At 45.2% G+C, this 18,630-nt stretch overlaps 1 protein-coding gene across 1 annotated transcript in view; it reads right to left on the bottom strand.

Moving 5' to 3' along the window:
* Positions 1–18,630, bottom strand: part of LOC144797860 (uncharacterized) — a 97,259-nt gene that overhangs the window by 5,036 nt on the left and 73,593 nt on the right. The window contains exon 15 of the mRNA XM_078668663.1: positions 11,751–11,920. Within this exon, the coding sequence (XP_078524789.1) occupies positions 11,751–11,920 (170 nt within the window). The remainder of the gene's footprint in view (positions 1–11,750; positions 11,921–18,630) is intronic.

Raw genomic sequence — 18,630 nt, 5'->3', positions numbered from 1 at the left:
TGGGAGACTTCTCCTGTTGGTGTGCTCCAGTCTTTTTGCTTCAAACCTACTCCGAAGTGCAGAAACACTGCAGTATAAGGGATTTAATTGGGTGCAACAAATGGCGCCTAGTACAATATTTTAAGTAACACGCACATGTCAGTGCATGCTGCACCAAAATCAACATGACCCAATAATTATGGGCAGTTTTTCACTTGTAAAATTGAAGGTTTGATCTGCTGAAATGGCACATGAGGTGTAAACTTAATCTCACCTGGTAATTAGTGGGTGCAATAAACATTACCAAACTCCTAATTCAGACCACTGCGAGCACAGGGCAGGGGTGAGAGTTATAGGAGCCACTTGCAATTTGTGCCCACATCGGAGACTATTACAGTGTATAACATCCAATATTTCAGGTCAAGTGTTTGAGGCAAGTCCATTGTAATCTAAACTCTAGTGGTTTTGTGAATGGAAGGATTTAAGTAGTGTGAATTTTCTTACCCAGCTCAATCTAAAGAATCCACACCTAAAATGTACAACGTAAACTATTCATTCTGAAACCAGTTTTAGATTTCACAATTAGGGTGGGAGACACATTAAGTACCTTCTGTTCCACGAAGAAAAAGGTCTGAATTTCCCTAGTGAGGTAGCACTGTTCATCCATTATCTTTAAAAGGAGTGTCGCCAGCAGATCTATCCGAGATGGAGGGATTGCTGCGACAGGGGTGCCTTACACAGTCAACCAAACAGAAATCCATTAATATAGTCTTACAGCCCATCACAGCGGGCTATATCGCCCATTAAAGACCCGCTCCAGCGTTGAAGGCCCGAGCCGAAGGCAAGGGCCTTTAACAAGGGAGTGGGACTTTAACGGCCAGTATAGCCCAGCGGAGGGCTATTAGAACTTTGCCATGAGAGGGCAGAATGTTCTACATAGTAAAACATAAGCCTCACGGAGCCAAAGGGTGTTGACATCCCCTCTTGCTCTGTGAGGCCTTTATTCACAGAACAGCTGTGGAATTGGAATGTTGATGCTCTGGGCTTATACCAGCCATTATAAGCCCGTAGCACTCCATGGTCTTCAATAGAGCGCCTTACATTCCAATGTTCTAATCAAAGATTCTCCACTCGGTTGTGAATACTGCTGCCCTTAAACACTGAGTGGTGCATATTCGCTCTAGGTCAGACAAGTACAGAACAGACTATAAAACACCTCTAGGTCACAGGATAAACATTTGTGAACTGTAGGGTCTGTTCTTGTTGTGTCGAAATCTCTTGATGTAGGCCTGAGCACTACACGGGACAAAGCTTTGATGAACTGCAACACCCAATGCTGGTTTATGCTCTTGCCCATACCCCAAGATATGTGGTTGTGATGCACAAAGTTAGAATTTGATGTAAGTGTAGGACACAAGCCTCATCAGCAAATGGATTGTGCACTGAAAAAAATAGACCACACTGTTAAGGATCTTTAAGGATCTTGAATGGACAGCATTAGAGACAGTGTGATCGAACACAAACCTGCAACAGACCGCTTTACGAAGAGCAGAACTGAATTCAAGAGGTTTAATGAAAGAGTGGGGCTAAATGAGGAGGTGGAAAGGCCTTCATCAGCATGTTGCACTAACACCAATCAGATCTACAGGGGACACAACAGAAGCAAAATGGACCATGAGATCCACAGAAAGAGTGCGGTCATGAACCACAATAGCCAGATATTACCCACGACGTGTACATTGCACACTAAGTGTTTATGGACACATGAACTGGTGTCCACGATCATTTTGATTATTAACACAAGGTCATAGATAGGGACCTCCGGCGTGTTAGTTACGCAATCAAGGTCTAAACAAAACATTTTCAAGCTGCCTTAACTTTTATAAATTAGGATAAAAAACTGGCATTGTATTTAAAAAAAATGTGATTACCCCCCCGGGAGACTCATTTGCAAATTTGACATGGTTACAAATTCACAACTTTATACAAAACAAGCTATAAAAAAAAAACTTCAGAAATCGGTAGCAGTTATTTTAGGGCAATGTGGGCTACAGGGGTCCACGCCGCCTTATCTTTAAGCCATGGCCAACAGTTCAGCTCGGCTACACTCTGCAGCGTTCATCAAGGTAAAACTGCAGGGCAGGGATTAAATGATGGCTCGAACACACTTTGCTGCCTTCCCTGGGTACAATTTACAGATGGTGGCCCCAGGCTCCAAGTAGAGGCCTCTGTATAAATTGAGACATCACTGCACAAAACACTGGTTCTAGATTCCAAATAGAGAAATATATAGAGATAACTACACACACAGACACAGAGACACGCTCCAGTACCAAACTAAGGGCTAGCTTTTGAGAGATCTGAGAGGCGGTCCCCAGCGCTCATCGCGAGTCGCGATTCAAATCCTAACGTTGCGCTGAACTAAGGACATATTAAACTGGATGAATCGGTACATTACTGCACCGAATTTAGAGAGCAGTATTGATAAATTCACTGATAAAGTTCACATAACACAGCAGCACCTGACAATATGGACCAAAAATCCACCAGCAAAATAAAAGGAAATTCAGTGGTCTGAAACCTGCTACCCTTTGTTGAAATACTTCTCCAGATAATCCTGCCTGGACAGAAAAGGGGCGCTGAGCCACATGCTACCAGACTCCTGGGTGTACAAACCATAAGTTTAGGTGAGGTCTAACACAAATCTTCATCCTAGTCCTGCACAAGGTTAAAGGTAAGCAGATGGCTTAGAGTGGTCACTATTGTGGTGTGGGTGACTGCATGCCATGGGGGAAGCTTCAGTCCGGTTCAGGTTTTCATGAAAAGAAAAACATGAACGGATTTGATAAAACAGGGTAAAGAAGCATGTCGACTATATGATAGCTGAGGGAGGTGCCCAATTCACAGATTGGCACAAAGTGTTTTTAACCTTTAAAAATAGGGAGGCACAGTACATAGCAATTCCAATCCTTGTATACAATTTTAGACTAATCCAATTCAAACAAGTAAATATATAAAAAAGCCTATTGGTACAGCGCCCTGCAATACTAGCAGCTGGTGAAGGAACAGCTCTCTGAAGACACATGCCAGTGTGGATGCGGGGCTTCATCCTATAAAAATACATTTATACACCCCCACCCGCCAGCTCCGCTCTACCAGCCTCGCCCTTGCCACCGTCCCATGGATTCGCAGAACCACCACCGGAGGAAGATCGTTCTACCTGGCAGCCAAGACATGGAACTCCCTCCCCGCCCACCTACGCCTGACCCAGGACATCTCGCCTTCAGAAAACACCTCAAGGCCTGGTTATTCGAGCAATAGTGCCCCCCCCTTCGGCGCCTTGAGACCCTCTCAGGTGAGTAGTGCGCTTTACAAATGCATTGATTGATTCAGAGCTCTGTGCTTGGTTAAACATTAGGCCCATGAGGTAGGGTGGATTATTTCCCTTATGCGAGGGAGACCGTCTTGGAGGTATTAATTTTAAAGGAGGTGGGGCTCGTGTTACTCAGTAACCCCTTCGCTGCGGGGGGTATTTTCCTGCTGTGCTGGAGGGAAGGGGGCGCGCACAGCGCCCGCACGCTCATGACGAGCTCGTCATGAGGCACGGCACTCCTGTGCTCATGACTAGCTCAGCTTGTCACAGGTGCATTACCTGCCGTGGAACGCTCGCACAGCAGGGGAATTATCCCCACATGCGAGCGTTGCACGGCTCATGACAAGTTGAGCTCGTCATGAGCACCGGAGCACCGTGGCTCATGACGAGCTCAGCTCGTCATGAGCGTGGGAGAGGTTAAAGCCCTCCTCTCAGTCTTATGGACGTTTAGTCTGGTCCATAGATGTAGACTTCTGAGCTCTGCATCCAGAGCCTGCATTATCTCGTTGATGCGCGCAGGGTGGCCCCGCAAGGGTCTCACCAAGTAACAGCAGTTTCATTACAAGACCGGAGGCTATCATTATGATGGTTTGTTCTTTAAAGGTCTGTATGTTGGGGCAGCAATAAAGGTTTATGCATAAAGTAAAAAGTTCAATTCTTGAATAATGGCACAGCATATTGGACCAAAGCAACCACCAGCTTCCTCTATTAGCCACTCTTTATTCAGATAAGTAGCATTTCTGCTGGTTTATTCCAGTATCATTTTTAATGCATTAATGCCTTTACTCATCACTTATCGTTGCTATGCATGTTTTATGTACATAGGTTTTCTTGAGCGATTCCAATTTATGGATTAGACTTTTTATTTTTGTCTTGTCGTTTACTGGGGCTTCTACCCAGTGGACCTGGTAAGCATAGACCGGTTAGTATTGTGGTGTTGTGTTTAGTCAAGTACTGTGTATTCATTTGGCACCACACCAGTCGTATATGAAGGTGTGCTCTGAGAGACACTCCAAGGCATTCAAACTACACTTTTAGTAGTCCTCTGGTGGCAGATTTTGCACCCTTCACTCTTGGTGAGCCTCCCATCACTGCTGGTTCATTTAAGAGTAACAAAGGATCTCTTGGAGAGATCCTTTCATTATCAATGTGGAGAAATCAGTACTGATACCCAGTCAGTCCTTTGAGTTTCTGGATTTTGGAGGTGGATACTCTGCAATCCCGGTTCTTTGGCCCCAGAAGAAGGAAAAGAAAATAAGGAAAGAAGTGCGATACATTTTGGGGAAAGAGGTTGTGAGCCTCAGACTTAACAACCATTGCTCTTCTGTCCTCTTCAATCCAGGCCATTTGCCCCAGGTCACCTACATTACAGGACCCTCCAGGGATTAAAAGATAATTGGTTTATGCAGGGGTCTTTGATATGCGGACACAATACTTTTATCTACAGAGGCTCAATCAGACCGCAAGTGGTGACTGGACAGCCTAGAGTGTTGGAATGGCAAAACATTCTTTGGGATTGTGCCAGAGTTTTAGTTCAGGTTTGCTCCCCAGCCCAGAGAGCGGCCATACATTTTGATCTAGATATTGGGGGTAGACGATGGTCCGGTCTAGAGAGTGCATTACACAAATTGTTTGGAGTTAAAGGCCAGGCCGAATGGTCTAAAGAGATTCACCGTTCTTGGCAAACAGTATGGTCTGGTTTCACATTGAGAAACTCAGCAGTTTCCTATATCAATTGCCTGGGACGTTCAAAGTCACAGAAGTTAGCAGTGTTGGCCAAGGACATATGGTATTTGTGTTCGGAACACAGGATTATTCGGACATTCTAATTCTCACCACCTCCAGGATTGCGTTGATTGACAGTTCAGGAGCCTTTTCTTAGACCAGTACATCAGGGTTTGCCGATAGGCCCCAAGTGAGGAAAACCATTCTCTGGTGATCGAAGGAAAGCTGGACCTTGTTTATAGAATCAGGGGTTCTGCAACAATTTCAGGTCTTTCAAGAAAGGCTAAGGATTTACTGAACGAGTCCTGGTCTTCAGGCACTAGGAAGAGGGGGGTTAGTGTAGATTGTGTGTGGAAATGGATCTGGATCCTGTGGAGACTCCTGTGACGGATTTGACCAATTACCTAACAAATTTTTCAATCAGGTTTATCTTGCAGGACTATTAGTTGCCATAGTGGAGGGGTTTCAGCTGGCCACGCCCTCATAGGTGACATCACGGCTGAGAATGATCTACTGATATGTAGTATAATGAAGGGAATAAGAATTAAGAGACCTAGGCCGTGCTAGGATTCTCTTTAGGATGCTAATTTAGTATTCAAACTGACATATGGTCATGCAATTCTCATATTTACTTAAGGCAGGGCTCAGAAATTGGCAACTCTTCTCAGTTTGTATCATTCAGCAGGGTTTCAGATCTTGAAATTCTGTAGATTTGCAACCAGGTTAATTCTTCAGAGGTTGCTCACTTCAATATATAGAAATGGACAAAGAATGTCGGTCATGTTTTCTACCCCTCATACAAGGATTGTCCCCAACTATGTGGTTAATTTCATGAGGGTATATGAACATAGGACGCCTGAATTTAGACAGGATGGTGAGGACCAGCTTTTAATATCTTATGTCCTTCTCACCCGGCTGTCTTCCATTGGCATTACCGGCTCTGCTCTGGAGTGGCTGACATCTTTCCTGTATAATCGGACCCAGCAGGTGTGGATGGCTCCCTATTCTTCCTCGGCCAGGCTACTAACCACTGGGGTACCTCAGGGGACTACTTTAAGCCCCCTGTTTAACATTTATCTGACCCCTCTGATCTTTTTGAGTGAAGAACTGGGCACAAAAATTATAGCCTATGCTGATGACACCCAGCTACTATTTACCTAGACGAGTGATGACCTGGATACTTAATCTGTCCAGTTTTGCCTTTCGGTCTTCCGCTGACTTGCACAGCTGAAGTACAACAAGGAAAAATCTGAAATTCTCCTTTATGGACAGTTCCCTACCAACTTTAGAGAACTACTGTGGCCATCTGATGTTCCCTGCCCCCATTCGACGGGAAACCCAGCAAGAAATCTGGGAGTGTGGTTTGGGGAAATCTTAAATTTGAGGATCACATCAAGAAATTAACCACTGTATGCTTTGGTACCCTCAAAGCCCTGCGTAGATTTTTTTCCCTTGCTCCAGAGGGAGGCTAAAGAAACAGTGGCGCGTGCCCTTATTCTTTCTCGCCTAGATTACGCCATCGCCCTGTTTATTGGCATTCCTGCCTACCTGACCAACCACCTTCAGATTATACAGAACGCCGTAGCTAGACTTGTCTAACATCTCGAGGAGGTCTACTGTTCTGCAGCATCTGCGTAGTCTGCATTGGCTGCCAGTGGCCCAACGGGTATTGTTCAAGACCCTTGTTTTTTTCTTACAGAGCCATTCATGGTCAAGGGCCTCTCTACCCGAGGCGACGCGTCACTATGTATGTACCTAACCGCCCTCTCCTGTCAGATAACCAATGTCGGCTGGTTATGCCACGATTTCAGCGGGCACGGTTAGGGGGGGACAGTCTCTCGGTTAAAGCAGCTGTTGCATGGAATGCGCCTCCCCGCGAAGCTCCGCGCCACTCAGAACCTCAATCTTTTTTTTTTAAAAACTCATTTTTAAGATGACGCTGTAATTACCACTACCTATGGTCAAGGTTTCCAAACCGCGCCAGGTTTCTACCCACAGAGGTGGATTTAGATTTGGAGAAGGAAGAGCAAGAGCAGCTTCTGAAGGTATGTGGGGCAATTTGTGCAGGTTCTTCTCCAGTAAAAGCTACTGAAAGGCTAAGAAAAGAGATTACAAATGACCCCTGAGTTTTCGGGGCAATGTCGGGTTTCAAAATAGATTTCTGGGAGCCCCCCATTCAAACTTCAACCCAGAGAGCTAGATTGACAAAAAATTGATTTGGTGGATGTGGAAATTTCCCATATGTTTCAAATGGGTGCAATAGTAAGTGAAACAAGCACAGATTTGTGAGCACAATTTTTCTAGTGAGAAAAAGGACAAGGGGTGTGTCCAGTTATAATCTTAAGGGACCTCAGATATTTGGTCCATCATTTATTTGAGATACTGTGAAGGAAAAAAAATGGTTAGGAAAGCTGGATTTAAAGGATGCATATTTCACAATCCCTATAGCAGGGAGGTCAAAAATACCTGTGTTTCAGGTGGTTTGAAGTGGCTTTCTAGCTTGGTGGTTCCTTTTGGGCTTTCCTCTGCTCTGTTGTGTTTTACCAAGGTTCTAAGACCCATGCTGGCCTTCAAAAGGGAGAGAGTAATTTGGCTTATAATATATTTGGACGACATCCGGTTGATGAATCAGGTAAAATCAGAGCTGCTGGTTCAGTTAGGAGTAACCAAGGATCTCTTGGAGAGATGGGGTTTCATTATCAATGTGGAGAAATCAGTACTGATACCCAGTCAGTCCTCTGAGTCTGGGTTTTGTGGTAGATACTCTGCAATCCTGGCTCTTTGACCAACAAAGAAGAAAGAAAAGAAAATAAGGAAAGAAGTGCGATACATTTTGCGGAAAGAGGTTGTGAGCCTCAGACTTGGCAACAACCATTGCTCTACTGTCCTTTTTAATCCAGGCCACCTACATTACAGGACCCTCCAGAGATTAAGATAGTTGGTTTACGCAGGGGTCTTTTCGCTATATGTTCATCTACAGAGGCTCGGTCAGCTAAACTGCCTAGATTGTAGGAATGGCAAAACAATCTTTGGGATTGTGCCAGAGTTTTAGTTCAGGTTTGCTACCTAGCACAGAGAGCTGGCATAAATTATGATCTAGATCGGCGGACAATGGTCAGGTCTAGAAGCTTCATTGCACATAAACTGTTTGGAGTTGATGGCCAGGCCCAATGGTCCAAAGAGTTTGACTGTTCTTGACGAATGGTATGGTCTGGATTCACATTGAAAATGTCCCAGCAGTTTCCGATATCAATTGCCTGGGACGGTCGATGTCCCAGAAGTTAACAGAATTGGCCAGGGACACATGGTATTTGTGTTGGGAACATAGATTTATTCTGACAGCAGATCACATTTCAACTCACAACCTCAAGGATTATCGATTGACAGTTCAAGAACCTTTTTACACCAGTACATAAGCGTTTGCGGATGGGCCCAAGTGAGGAAAGGCATCCTCTGGTGATAGAAGGAAAGCTGGACCTGGTTTATAGAATCGGGGGTTCTGCAAGATTCTCAGGTCTTTCATGAAAGGCTAAGGATTTACTGAACGAGTCGTGGTCTTCAGGAACTAGGAAGAGATAAGGGGGTTTAGTGTAGTTGGTGCGTAGAAAGGGATCTGGATCCCGTGGAGGCTCCTGTGACTTATTTGACCAATTACCTAACCAAATGGTTTCAAATCAGGTTTACCTTACAGGACTATTAGTTGCCGTAGGGCAGGGGTTTCAGCTGGCCACACCCTCATAGGGGACATCACAGCTGAGAATGATCCACTGATATGTAGTATGATGAAGGGAATACGAATCAAGAGACCTCCTAGGCCGTGCTTGGATTCCCTTTGGGATGTTAATTTAGTATTCAAACTTTGACATATGGCCATGCAATTCTCATCTTTCCTTAAGGCAGATCTCAGAAATTGGCAACTCTTTCTCCATTTGCATCATTCAGCAGGATTTCAGTTCTTGACGTTGGAGATTTGCAACCCGTTTATTCTTCAGAAGGTGCTCACTTCAATATATAGAAATGGACAAAGAAGGTTTCTATGCCTCATACAAGGATTGTCCCCCAACTTTGTGTGGTTAATTGAATGAGGGTATATGAACATAGGACGCCTGAATTTAGAGAGGATGGTGATGACCAGCTTTTAACACGTTGGCCACGGGGCTAATTTCTCTGCTGTGCTGGGGGGGGAGAGGGGGCGTGCACAGCGTCCCGGTGCTCGTGACTAGCACAGCTCGTCATGAGCCACGGTGGCCGTGTGCTCATGATGAGCTGAGCTAGTCACGGCCACACCAGTTTTCATAGAATGTTCAGCACAGCAGGGGAATTAGCCCCACGTGGGAGCGTTCAGACCGTTTTGACTAGCTCAGCTAGTCATGAGCACACGAGCGTCCAACGGGTTAATATCTTATGTTAGACTTCACAAGGCAGCGCCTACTGCTACTACAGCCAGGTGGGTTAGGACAGTAATGAGTGAGGCAGGTATAGACTTGTCAATTTTGGGTGGTCTTCCAACAGTAGGTGCCATGGCCAGTAAGGTATTCGGGGCTGTGGTACACTTTGAGATCCTCAAGGAAGCAGATTGGTAAAATGCCAGCACCTTTGTGCATTTTTATTTGAAACAAATAAAGCATGCAAGCTATTTATCTGTAGAGCGCTTTTAAACATGCATAGTGATAGCCTCCACTCTTGTAACGAAATGAGGATTCTCCAATTAACATACAAAGAGAATCGGGATTTCAGTAAAGACTGAGGCCATCATGATTCTCCCCACCTCACCCTACATTCCATCATGGATAAGGTTAGGAGATTTAGTCCTTTTATGATTTTTTTATAAGGAAGAAAAGAAAGATGAATGAGAAATATGGATTTTGTGCCATGTATTTAGAATATGCACAACGTAGCCTTTAATCCTATTCTTAGAATAGTTCATAGGAAAAGATTCGATTGGATCAGACCACTGGTGTATGTTGGATTCCTGCCTGAAAGTTAGTTTTTCAAATGTTTCATCTTACTTCGAGTTAAAGTTCTTTCTTTGCATCGCAGCTTAAAAGAGGAAGCTGGTTGTCGCTATGGTCATATATGCTGTGCAATTATTCCAGAATGGAACTTCACAATGTAGGTTTGCTCTTTAAAGGGCTGCATGTTGGGGCAGCAATAAAGGTAATACATAATTACAGCATCCGTTGTCTTAATGAAATCAAGAGTCTCTCTGCATGTTAACTGGAGAATAGTCATTCCCCACCACGATCCCGTCTGAGGGCTCAACCCCCACAAGTCATCCCAAGGTTCTTAATCCATCAGCGTAAAATTAGCAATATTGCGGATAGAAGAGCACGGCTACTGCTCCCGTGACTTATGGCGCCTCTGTTTCTAGTGTAACATCCCCATCCAACACCGTTCTATGTTCAAAATCAGTTGGCCCAAACCTGGTTTTATTCTGTGCATTCTGGGACATGTCTGACTTTTTCAACTCTGTCTTCCATTTAAAGTGTAATTAATAACTTACTACATTCAGAGTCAGAGTGTAAACACAAACATGTTTAGATAAGCCACTCACCCCCTTACTTTACCCAATAAGGAGATCCCTGACAAAGCTACATTGAGTCAAGGAAGTAGGCATGTCATGATAGTGAAGCTCCTATTGGTTGGGACAAGATGTACAGGTGCCCAAGAAACAGGACACCTGCAGTGCTAATGCAGTCTTCATTTCTATGATAGAGCCACAAACAAACCTAATTGAAAAGGCCACACTGTCGCAGCAAGGATTTCAAAACAAAAAGAAAGGGATTAACAGACTCCCACAGAGTCCAGATTTTTTAAAATGGAGTGCTTTGGGTGAGTGTTGCTGAGAAGCTTGGTATTTTTTCTGTCCCCAAATCAGATGAACTGAGACTCCCTTGCTTTCCTAGCAACATTAGCAGAAAGAACAACCTATGTTTGGAGCAACACTCCACGCTAGCACACCCTCCTTCAAGCACAGGGGCCGGCCGGTGCAGGCGCCTTTAACTGTCCGGTCACATATTGACCCAACCAGAAAAGGCTAAGTCAAAGGAACCAGCATGAAGAAATACAGCAAAGAGTGAAGTGCTCAGAAGGAACCGTGTCAGACAGTGCCATCTTGCAGCAGTGTCAATCCACAGTATCCATCTACCCAAACATCACATCAGATGCAACCCAACGTTACTCCGCAGTATCCATCTACCCAAGGAACCTCGCACATCAGATGCAACCCAACGTGACTCCACAGAATCCTTTAAGCCAAGGAACCTCGCATATCAGATGCAACCCAGCAGCACTCCAAGGTATCCATCTGCCCAAGCAAACCTGTTGGGCCCAACTCCACAACATCCATCTAGCCAAGGAACCACACATCAGATGCAACCCAACGTGACTCCACAGAATCCTTTAAGCCAAGGAACCTCGCATATCAGATGCAACCCAGCAGCACTCCAAGGTATCCATCTGCCCAAGGAAACCTGACACGCACAACTCCACAGCATCCATCTAGCCAAGGAACCACACATCAGATGCACCCAGCATCACTTCAAGGCATCCATCTACCCAAGCAAACCTGTTGGGCCCAACTCCACAACATCCATCCACCCAAGGAAGCTCGCACATTCAGCGCCAAGCACACTCTTGCATAGGTTTGCGGTCTCCAGAAAGCCACACTTACCATCCTGGTAGTCGCACATGTATGCGAGGAAATGTGGAACAGGGCCATGGAGGAGTTTGCTTCCGTTGGAAGACAGTCCGGATCCCGGAGGCGTGTTCTGCGAGCGTCCAGTTCAGGTAGCACGTCTTCACTCAGGGCGGTGGCGATCATGGTGCCATTGGGCAAGCAGGCTAAACATGGAACGCAACAAGAACTGGTCAAGATCAACAGAGGTGATAATGCCAATTCAAACCCCCACTATGGAACACAGGTGTTTGCATGATCACTATTGTGCAATCAGAGAGAAGTAACTGCTAGATGGCGCTCCATATCCTCTACAAGGGGCAGCAAGAACTGCAAGAGTCCCCACCTGGGCAGCGAGTGTCCGATCCAAGCACATGAGAAGGGTCTTCAGTGCCAGGAAAGGCTACACATTGATTCTGTGGACCACCATGCACAGGAGCTGGCAGGGCTACAGGACCTGTTTAGGGGCCAGAACCAGGGAAGTTTGCAATGATCTTGGTCAGCCAGACCAGCCATACAGATTTGTACGTCAGTCAACATTCGTCCACCACCCAGGTGTAAAGGTAACAACTTCATTAAATTTGAAGAGACAAAGTAGATGAGAGGCGTTGAGTTGTACTCCAAGTGCACCTTTGAAGAGAAACTCTTCAAGAGGTGTGGTGTGGACTGCAGCTATAACATCCATAGAAATAAAAGAAATACATAGCAAGCACATTACACCAGGCCTGGGCAAGAGTTTTCTAAAGTCTGTGGTTCAAGTATTGTCCCCTCTGAAACAATGTGCTTCTATGAGCAGGGGCTGGACTTTAAACCCTAACACTGCACACAATAAAGCCAATATCTAAAGCTAAAAAAATGGGCTATTTGGTTAATTTAGGGAATGTATGCATAGGATTCGATCAGGAGCTAGCCTCAAGTCAGAAAGGGAGTTAGAGTGCACACAAAAAAGGAAAAACACTACGAGGGTGGGAAATTAAGGCAGGAGATAGCCACAGGGCAAGGAATCTCAAACAAAGCAGCAGGAAAGAATCAGGCATGACTATCACCATATGGCCACAAATGAGCCAAACCCCTGGATTGCCCTGAATATAATTTCGCTGCAAGGCCAGAAAGTCCAGAAACGTTACCAAGTTAGGAAGGTGGAGGACAGGTGGTTGAACATTATCTGGAGGGAATGTAAGAGTTTGGGAGGGGGATTTGGAGTATGTCCAGTTCAGAGACAAGCCACACATTTGCTCGCTGGCAGAGAGGGGCCCTTCCCAGAGGCTTGAAGATGAGCCCCCACTGGAACAGGTATGGTCATTACAAGGAACTCACGCTTGAGGAAACAGGTATGGTCATTACAAGGAACTCACGCTTGAGGAAACTGCCCCGTTTTGGGATCATGGACTCCTCAATAGGGTTCCATGCGGAGAGTTCAATACAAAGCGATGGACCCATATTAGGGGGGCCACCTGGCCTGGTTTCTCCCAGCACAACCAGTATTTTGATGTCCTGGCTGGTACACATTTGGAAAAATTCTCTAAAGCTGGTATTTTTAGCCTTTATCTGTACATACTTCCAACAGCAAATCTAAACAGAAGCCACTTTTGAATGTGTTCCAGAGCTGCGGTAATGGCACCTGATTAAAAACGATACAAGTAATTTAACAAGTGCGTACATAGGATATTGTGGACTTTTTTCCTGTCACAATAAGGCCTTCATTCACTCTTCAAAGAGCTACAAATGGCCGGTATTATGGAGTTGAAGCTCCACCCATATTTTTCATTGGCTTGGGTCATTGTCATTTGTAAATACTGCCAACTGATTCGTTAATAGGCTTGTTAGTCCCATCTTAGTACCGCCTTGTCTTCATTTGAATCCTCCCATGATGTTATAGGGTGTCTTATTTAATCTGTAAACACTATTGTCTTGGAGTTTCTCTTACTGCAGGCATGAGCGCCAGGCACGCTTTCATTTTCCAAGCAGCCCGGAGCAATGGCCGCCGCTTCTTTGAAATTGAATAGGTCTTGCATTTACAAGAGTTTCAGCTATTGGCATTGTAATGACAACACCTTTTGTGTTCATTATCAAAACAGGGCCTCAGATCAGCCTCCATTGATATGAACCCTGCGAGGTATGCTCCACCGCTGGAGTCTAGGAACCAGGCTCCGAGGGTAGGGAAGTGCCTGGTGGCCCACACTGCTGTGGGAAGGGCCCGCCCCTCTTCGCCGTCACTCACTAAAACAGGAGTGCGGAATGATCACAGTCTGAGAACAGACAGTTGTCTTCTGGTCGTGTTTGCTTGAACTTGGCTGCCATCTCGTGGACTTATTGGGTACTGCAAAGAGGCCGACAGGATGGTCTCGGTTTTCCCAGGTGTGCGCTGTGGAAAGGTAGCCTGTGTGGAGAATGCGCCGAGTGTAATGTATAGAATGCTTGAATGAACCCCGAAGTCTGTAATTCGACACGGAATGGCAGTTTGTTGTCCCTGGCTGCAGAATCAGACGACTGATCTGAATAAAAGTTGTGCATATATACACAGTCGACAGAATGACTATTTGATCGTGTCCAGCAGCCAGTGTGGGTATTCAGAGATCCACCTCTGGGCAGCGAGTAACTGCTCTATGGGCCATCCGCAGCAAGTAACAGTACGAAAGCTGGGGAAGTTGGAGGAGTTTGGCAGGTACTCTGTCCCGATTACTGCTTCAGGAAGGCCGAGGACAGCCAGAGTAGCAATGTCAGACTTCATAAAGCCATTATTATTTTTAAGAAAGTGACATTTGAAAGGAAACCAACACAGAAACTGGTTCTGAAACACAGTGGATCCAAATCAATTTATCTACACATTTTCCAGACCAGGGAACGCCAAACAGGCCATTTCATTCCAGTTACAAGTTCGTGACCAAGGAAGGGAGCGCTCTGCAGAGTTTTGTTTTAAAGAGTTTTATATAGCGGGATCGCTATATAAAATCGGGTATCCGAGCGCTTTACATGAGCACCAGTTGCGGACATGAGGACACATTGATTTTTGTTAGGTACGGGGAGATTAAGTGATTTGCCCAGAATCACAGGATGGTCAGCTTAGTTGCCGAGACTCGAACCCAGTTACCCAGATTAGAGGTCGACCGCCCTAGCCACGAGGCCAATTCCTCTTCCCAGAGTACTTGAGGCACTCCTGTGTACCTGGGCCCGTTGTCGGCGTGGCAGCCAGCCTCTCAGAAGTGAGGGAGCATCACCTCAAGTCTGCACAAATTGAGGCAGTGGCTCAAGGTCTGCCTAGCGCATAGAAGCCTGCCTGCTCTGAGAGGAGCATGCGTGGCACAGGATTGTGGTAGTAGCTCAAGGTCCACCTAGCGCATAGAAGCCTGCCTGCTGAGAGGAGCAGGCTTGGCACTGCATGAGGGTGGACTGTCTCAGAAGTCAGGTGTGCTCCCTGAATGAGGAACAGCTAGAAGTTGCTGACAGTTTTTGGGATAAAAGCTACAGCTGAACAGTGCTGCGAAGGGTCTCCACAGCCCATCAAAGCCCCTACAGTGAGCCACAAAATCCAGCCAAGAAGTCATTCCATGCTGTCCAGCACGGCATCACATCAGTGTAGATGCCGCAGGAGCGCCAGCCACAGACATGTCCACCAGTGAAGGCAAACAGCGACAATAAGAGTGATTAAGGCATGAAGGAGTGAGGTAGAACCACAGATAATGTTCTGCAGCAGGACAGTGGCTGGTGCACGAGCAGTCCCCTTACTTTGGTGACAAATCTGTGAGTTACTGCAAGGAAGCATATACCTGATGAACTAATCCTGTGTCTAGTCTCTGCCGCGGAGTATGTCAAAGTAAATATCTATAGGTCGGATAACTCCTCCAACAGGGAGAGGGCGCTAAACAGTGCTTAATTTGTAAAATATTAAGTGCTAGGTCTCTGACCAGAAGGCCACTGCAGCTTGCACCACCCATCACCCTTGTCATTGCTGCCAAAAAAACGACTCTTGCATGTAAATGCAACAGTTCAGATTATTTCAGGTCCCCAAAGCTAAAGGAATGGCTAGCGAGGCAGGAATTAATTTTAATTGTATGTTGTATTCCTTTTTTTTATTGAGAATTTAACCGGTATCAAAAAAGTACAATAGTTATACAATGATTAATGCAGCACAGTTCATAAAAGAGATCATAGCAATACATAAATACATAATTACAATTCGATATTATTACCAAAAAACGGGGTGGAGGACCAAGATAGACATAAATATAGGTCATAAAAGATGATAAAATTCATACCGAAAATTGATAGATTATGTCAGGACAGAATTAACGTACTATGCCCTCCCTCCATACCTTCAAGGGGCCCACATTTTATAGCCGAAATCCTGTGATTTTCTGCCTTTATGTAGATAGAGCAAAGATTCTATATTATGATAGCGAGGAGCCTGGCCAACCACATTGAGAAGGTCGGGGGAGAGGGGTCCTTCCATGCAGCTGAGAGCAGGATCCGTAAGACTGCCACAACCAAAAAGATAAATGCCTCGGTTTCTCTGCTACTACTAAGACCCAGCTTACAGTCAGTCCAGAGGATCATCACTGTTGGGGATAGACTGATCTTCGAGCCAAGCAGCCCCTCTAGGAATTTCTCGATCTCTGTTTTAATTGTAGTAAGTTTCACAAAAAAAAAAGAATATATGTAACAGATAAGCCGAGCCTTGCTAACATCTCGGGCAATTACCATCTGTCCTCATACCCCAGTCGTATAATTTAGAAGGAGTGTAGTATAAATTAGAGAGTTTTAAAATGTTGAGCCTTCAAATTAGAGGACCTAAGCACCTGCTTATCCAAAGATAGGGCTTTATCGAGATCTACATCTGGATCTTGTAATTTTGCTGCCCATGCTACCTCGTGTTTCTCCAGATCATCAAGTAGCTTTTCAATTAACTCCTGATAAATAACCCTAATCCTAGCTCCGCCCTTCAATATTCAAGTATGAAACTACGAGCGGAAAAAGCAGTGGCCGATACATCAGCTTTGAGTGTTCATGAGATCTGAAGGTACTTAAAACTATGGCCCATAGGTAGATCATATTTCTGCTGAATGGAATCAAGTGACAATCTTACCATTACATATTACATCCCCCACCGTCTGGATGCCCTGTTCCCATAATTTCCAGGCCCCGTCTACACTTAGGTTCGGGAAAAAAACCTGATTTCCACAAAGGTGTATATCTGTTGATTCTGGGAATCTGTAGGGATTTCTGTAGCATTTTCCAAAGATCCCAGGCTCCCAGAGGGACCTTAAGCCTGATTTTCTTAAAAAATCTACGCCCAGTTTCTTAGTAGTGCACCTACAGCTTCCTTCCCCATTAAGAGCTTGTATATTGACGGGAGGGTATATAGGTCTGGTCCAAAATGTGTCTCTCCCTACTTACAGCTTCAAATAAAACCGACATCTGGGTCAGTAAACAGGCCCAATGATAAAATGTTATATTTGGAGCTCCCAGACCTCCATGTTCCTGGGGGAGAGACATATTTGGCTGCCCTCCTTATCTTGCCATATTGCCACAGAAAACTATTGAAGATAGACTCAGTCTTTTTTAACACCCCCTCCTCGATTAGATAGGGAATGGATCTATATAGATAAAGGAGTTTGGGCAGCATAGTCATTTTTAAAACATTTGTTCTGCCTATAAGGGACAAATGTAATGCATCCATATGCTTTAAATCCATCTATTTTTTGAGGAGTGGATTAAAATTATCTTGTATGATTGAGCCTGTATCTGCATTAATAATAACTCCAAGATAGGTAGCAGCATTAACATATAGCTGATCCAATTTTGTAATATTCTTTGAGCATATCACCTGCGTTTTTGCCTCGTTTAATCGATACCCAGAATAAGATAGGTAGCAGCATTAACATATAGCTGATCCAATTTTGTAATATTCTTTGAGCATATCACCTGCGTTTTTGCCTCGTTTAATCGATACCCAGAATATCCAAATTGCTTGGTAACCTCAACTAAAATTTGCATGGTCACTGCCGGATCTGGTGTAATAACTGCCAGATCGTCAGCGTATGCTAATATTTTGCTCTCAAACCCGTTGGTTATTACCGGTTTGATGCTGTTATTCACCAATATCTGCCGATCAACGGGTCAATATATAGTGCGAATAGATTAGGTGAACAGGGACACCCCTGATGGGTGCCCCTGTTTATCATAATTCTATCAGAGCTCAGACCCATCTGTATGCGAGCCACCGGATCACAATACATGGCCCTAATGGCCGTCAAAATCTTAGGGTCGAAACCTCTCTCCAAAAGTACATCCCAGAGATATTGCCACCTAACGCGATCAGACGCTTTTTCTGCATCGAGGAGGATCATGGCGACTCCCCTTTCTCCCCCCCCCCCCCCAGCATGGGCATCGAATAGCGATTTAGCTCTTCTAACATGGTCCGTCGTACCGCGACCCAGAATGAACCCATGCTGCCAGGGGGAGACTAGCCCAACGATGATCCTCTCCAACCTCGTGGCCAAGATCTTCGCATACAACTTATTATCAGAATTTATGAGAGATCGGTCTATATGATCCAGTACTTTCTTTTGGCTTTCCCTTTTTAATGGAAGACTACTATATTCGTATCCTTCCAAGTTTCGGGGATTTTGCCCGTACAGATAATTCCATTAAACAGATCTAATAATAATGGAGCGACTTCAACCGACAGGCATTTGTAGAGCTCCAGGGGTATGCAGTCAGGGCCAGCAGCTTTGCCTGCAGCCAGATGAGTTAATGCTTCCTGTACCTCTTCAATTGTTATATTGCACTCTAGGTTTGCCGCCTCATGTGGCTCCAACTTGGGACCCAAGTCCGGGTAATGACCATCTAGGGCATCCAGACATGTAGCCCCTGCTTC

Source organism: Lissotriton helveticus, chromosome 12 (genome assembly GCF_964261635.1).
Source record: "Lissotriton helveticus chromosome 12, aLisHel1.1, whole genome shotgun sequence".
Classification (NCBI taxonomy): Eukaryota; Metazoa; Chordata; class Amphibia; order Caudata; family Salamandridae; genus Lissotriton; species Lissotriton helveticus.
Note: the sequence above shows the minus strand (reverse complement) of the source record. Positions and strands in the feature narration are given on the sequence as shown.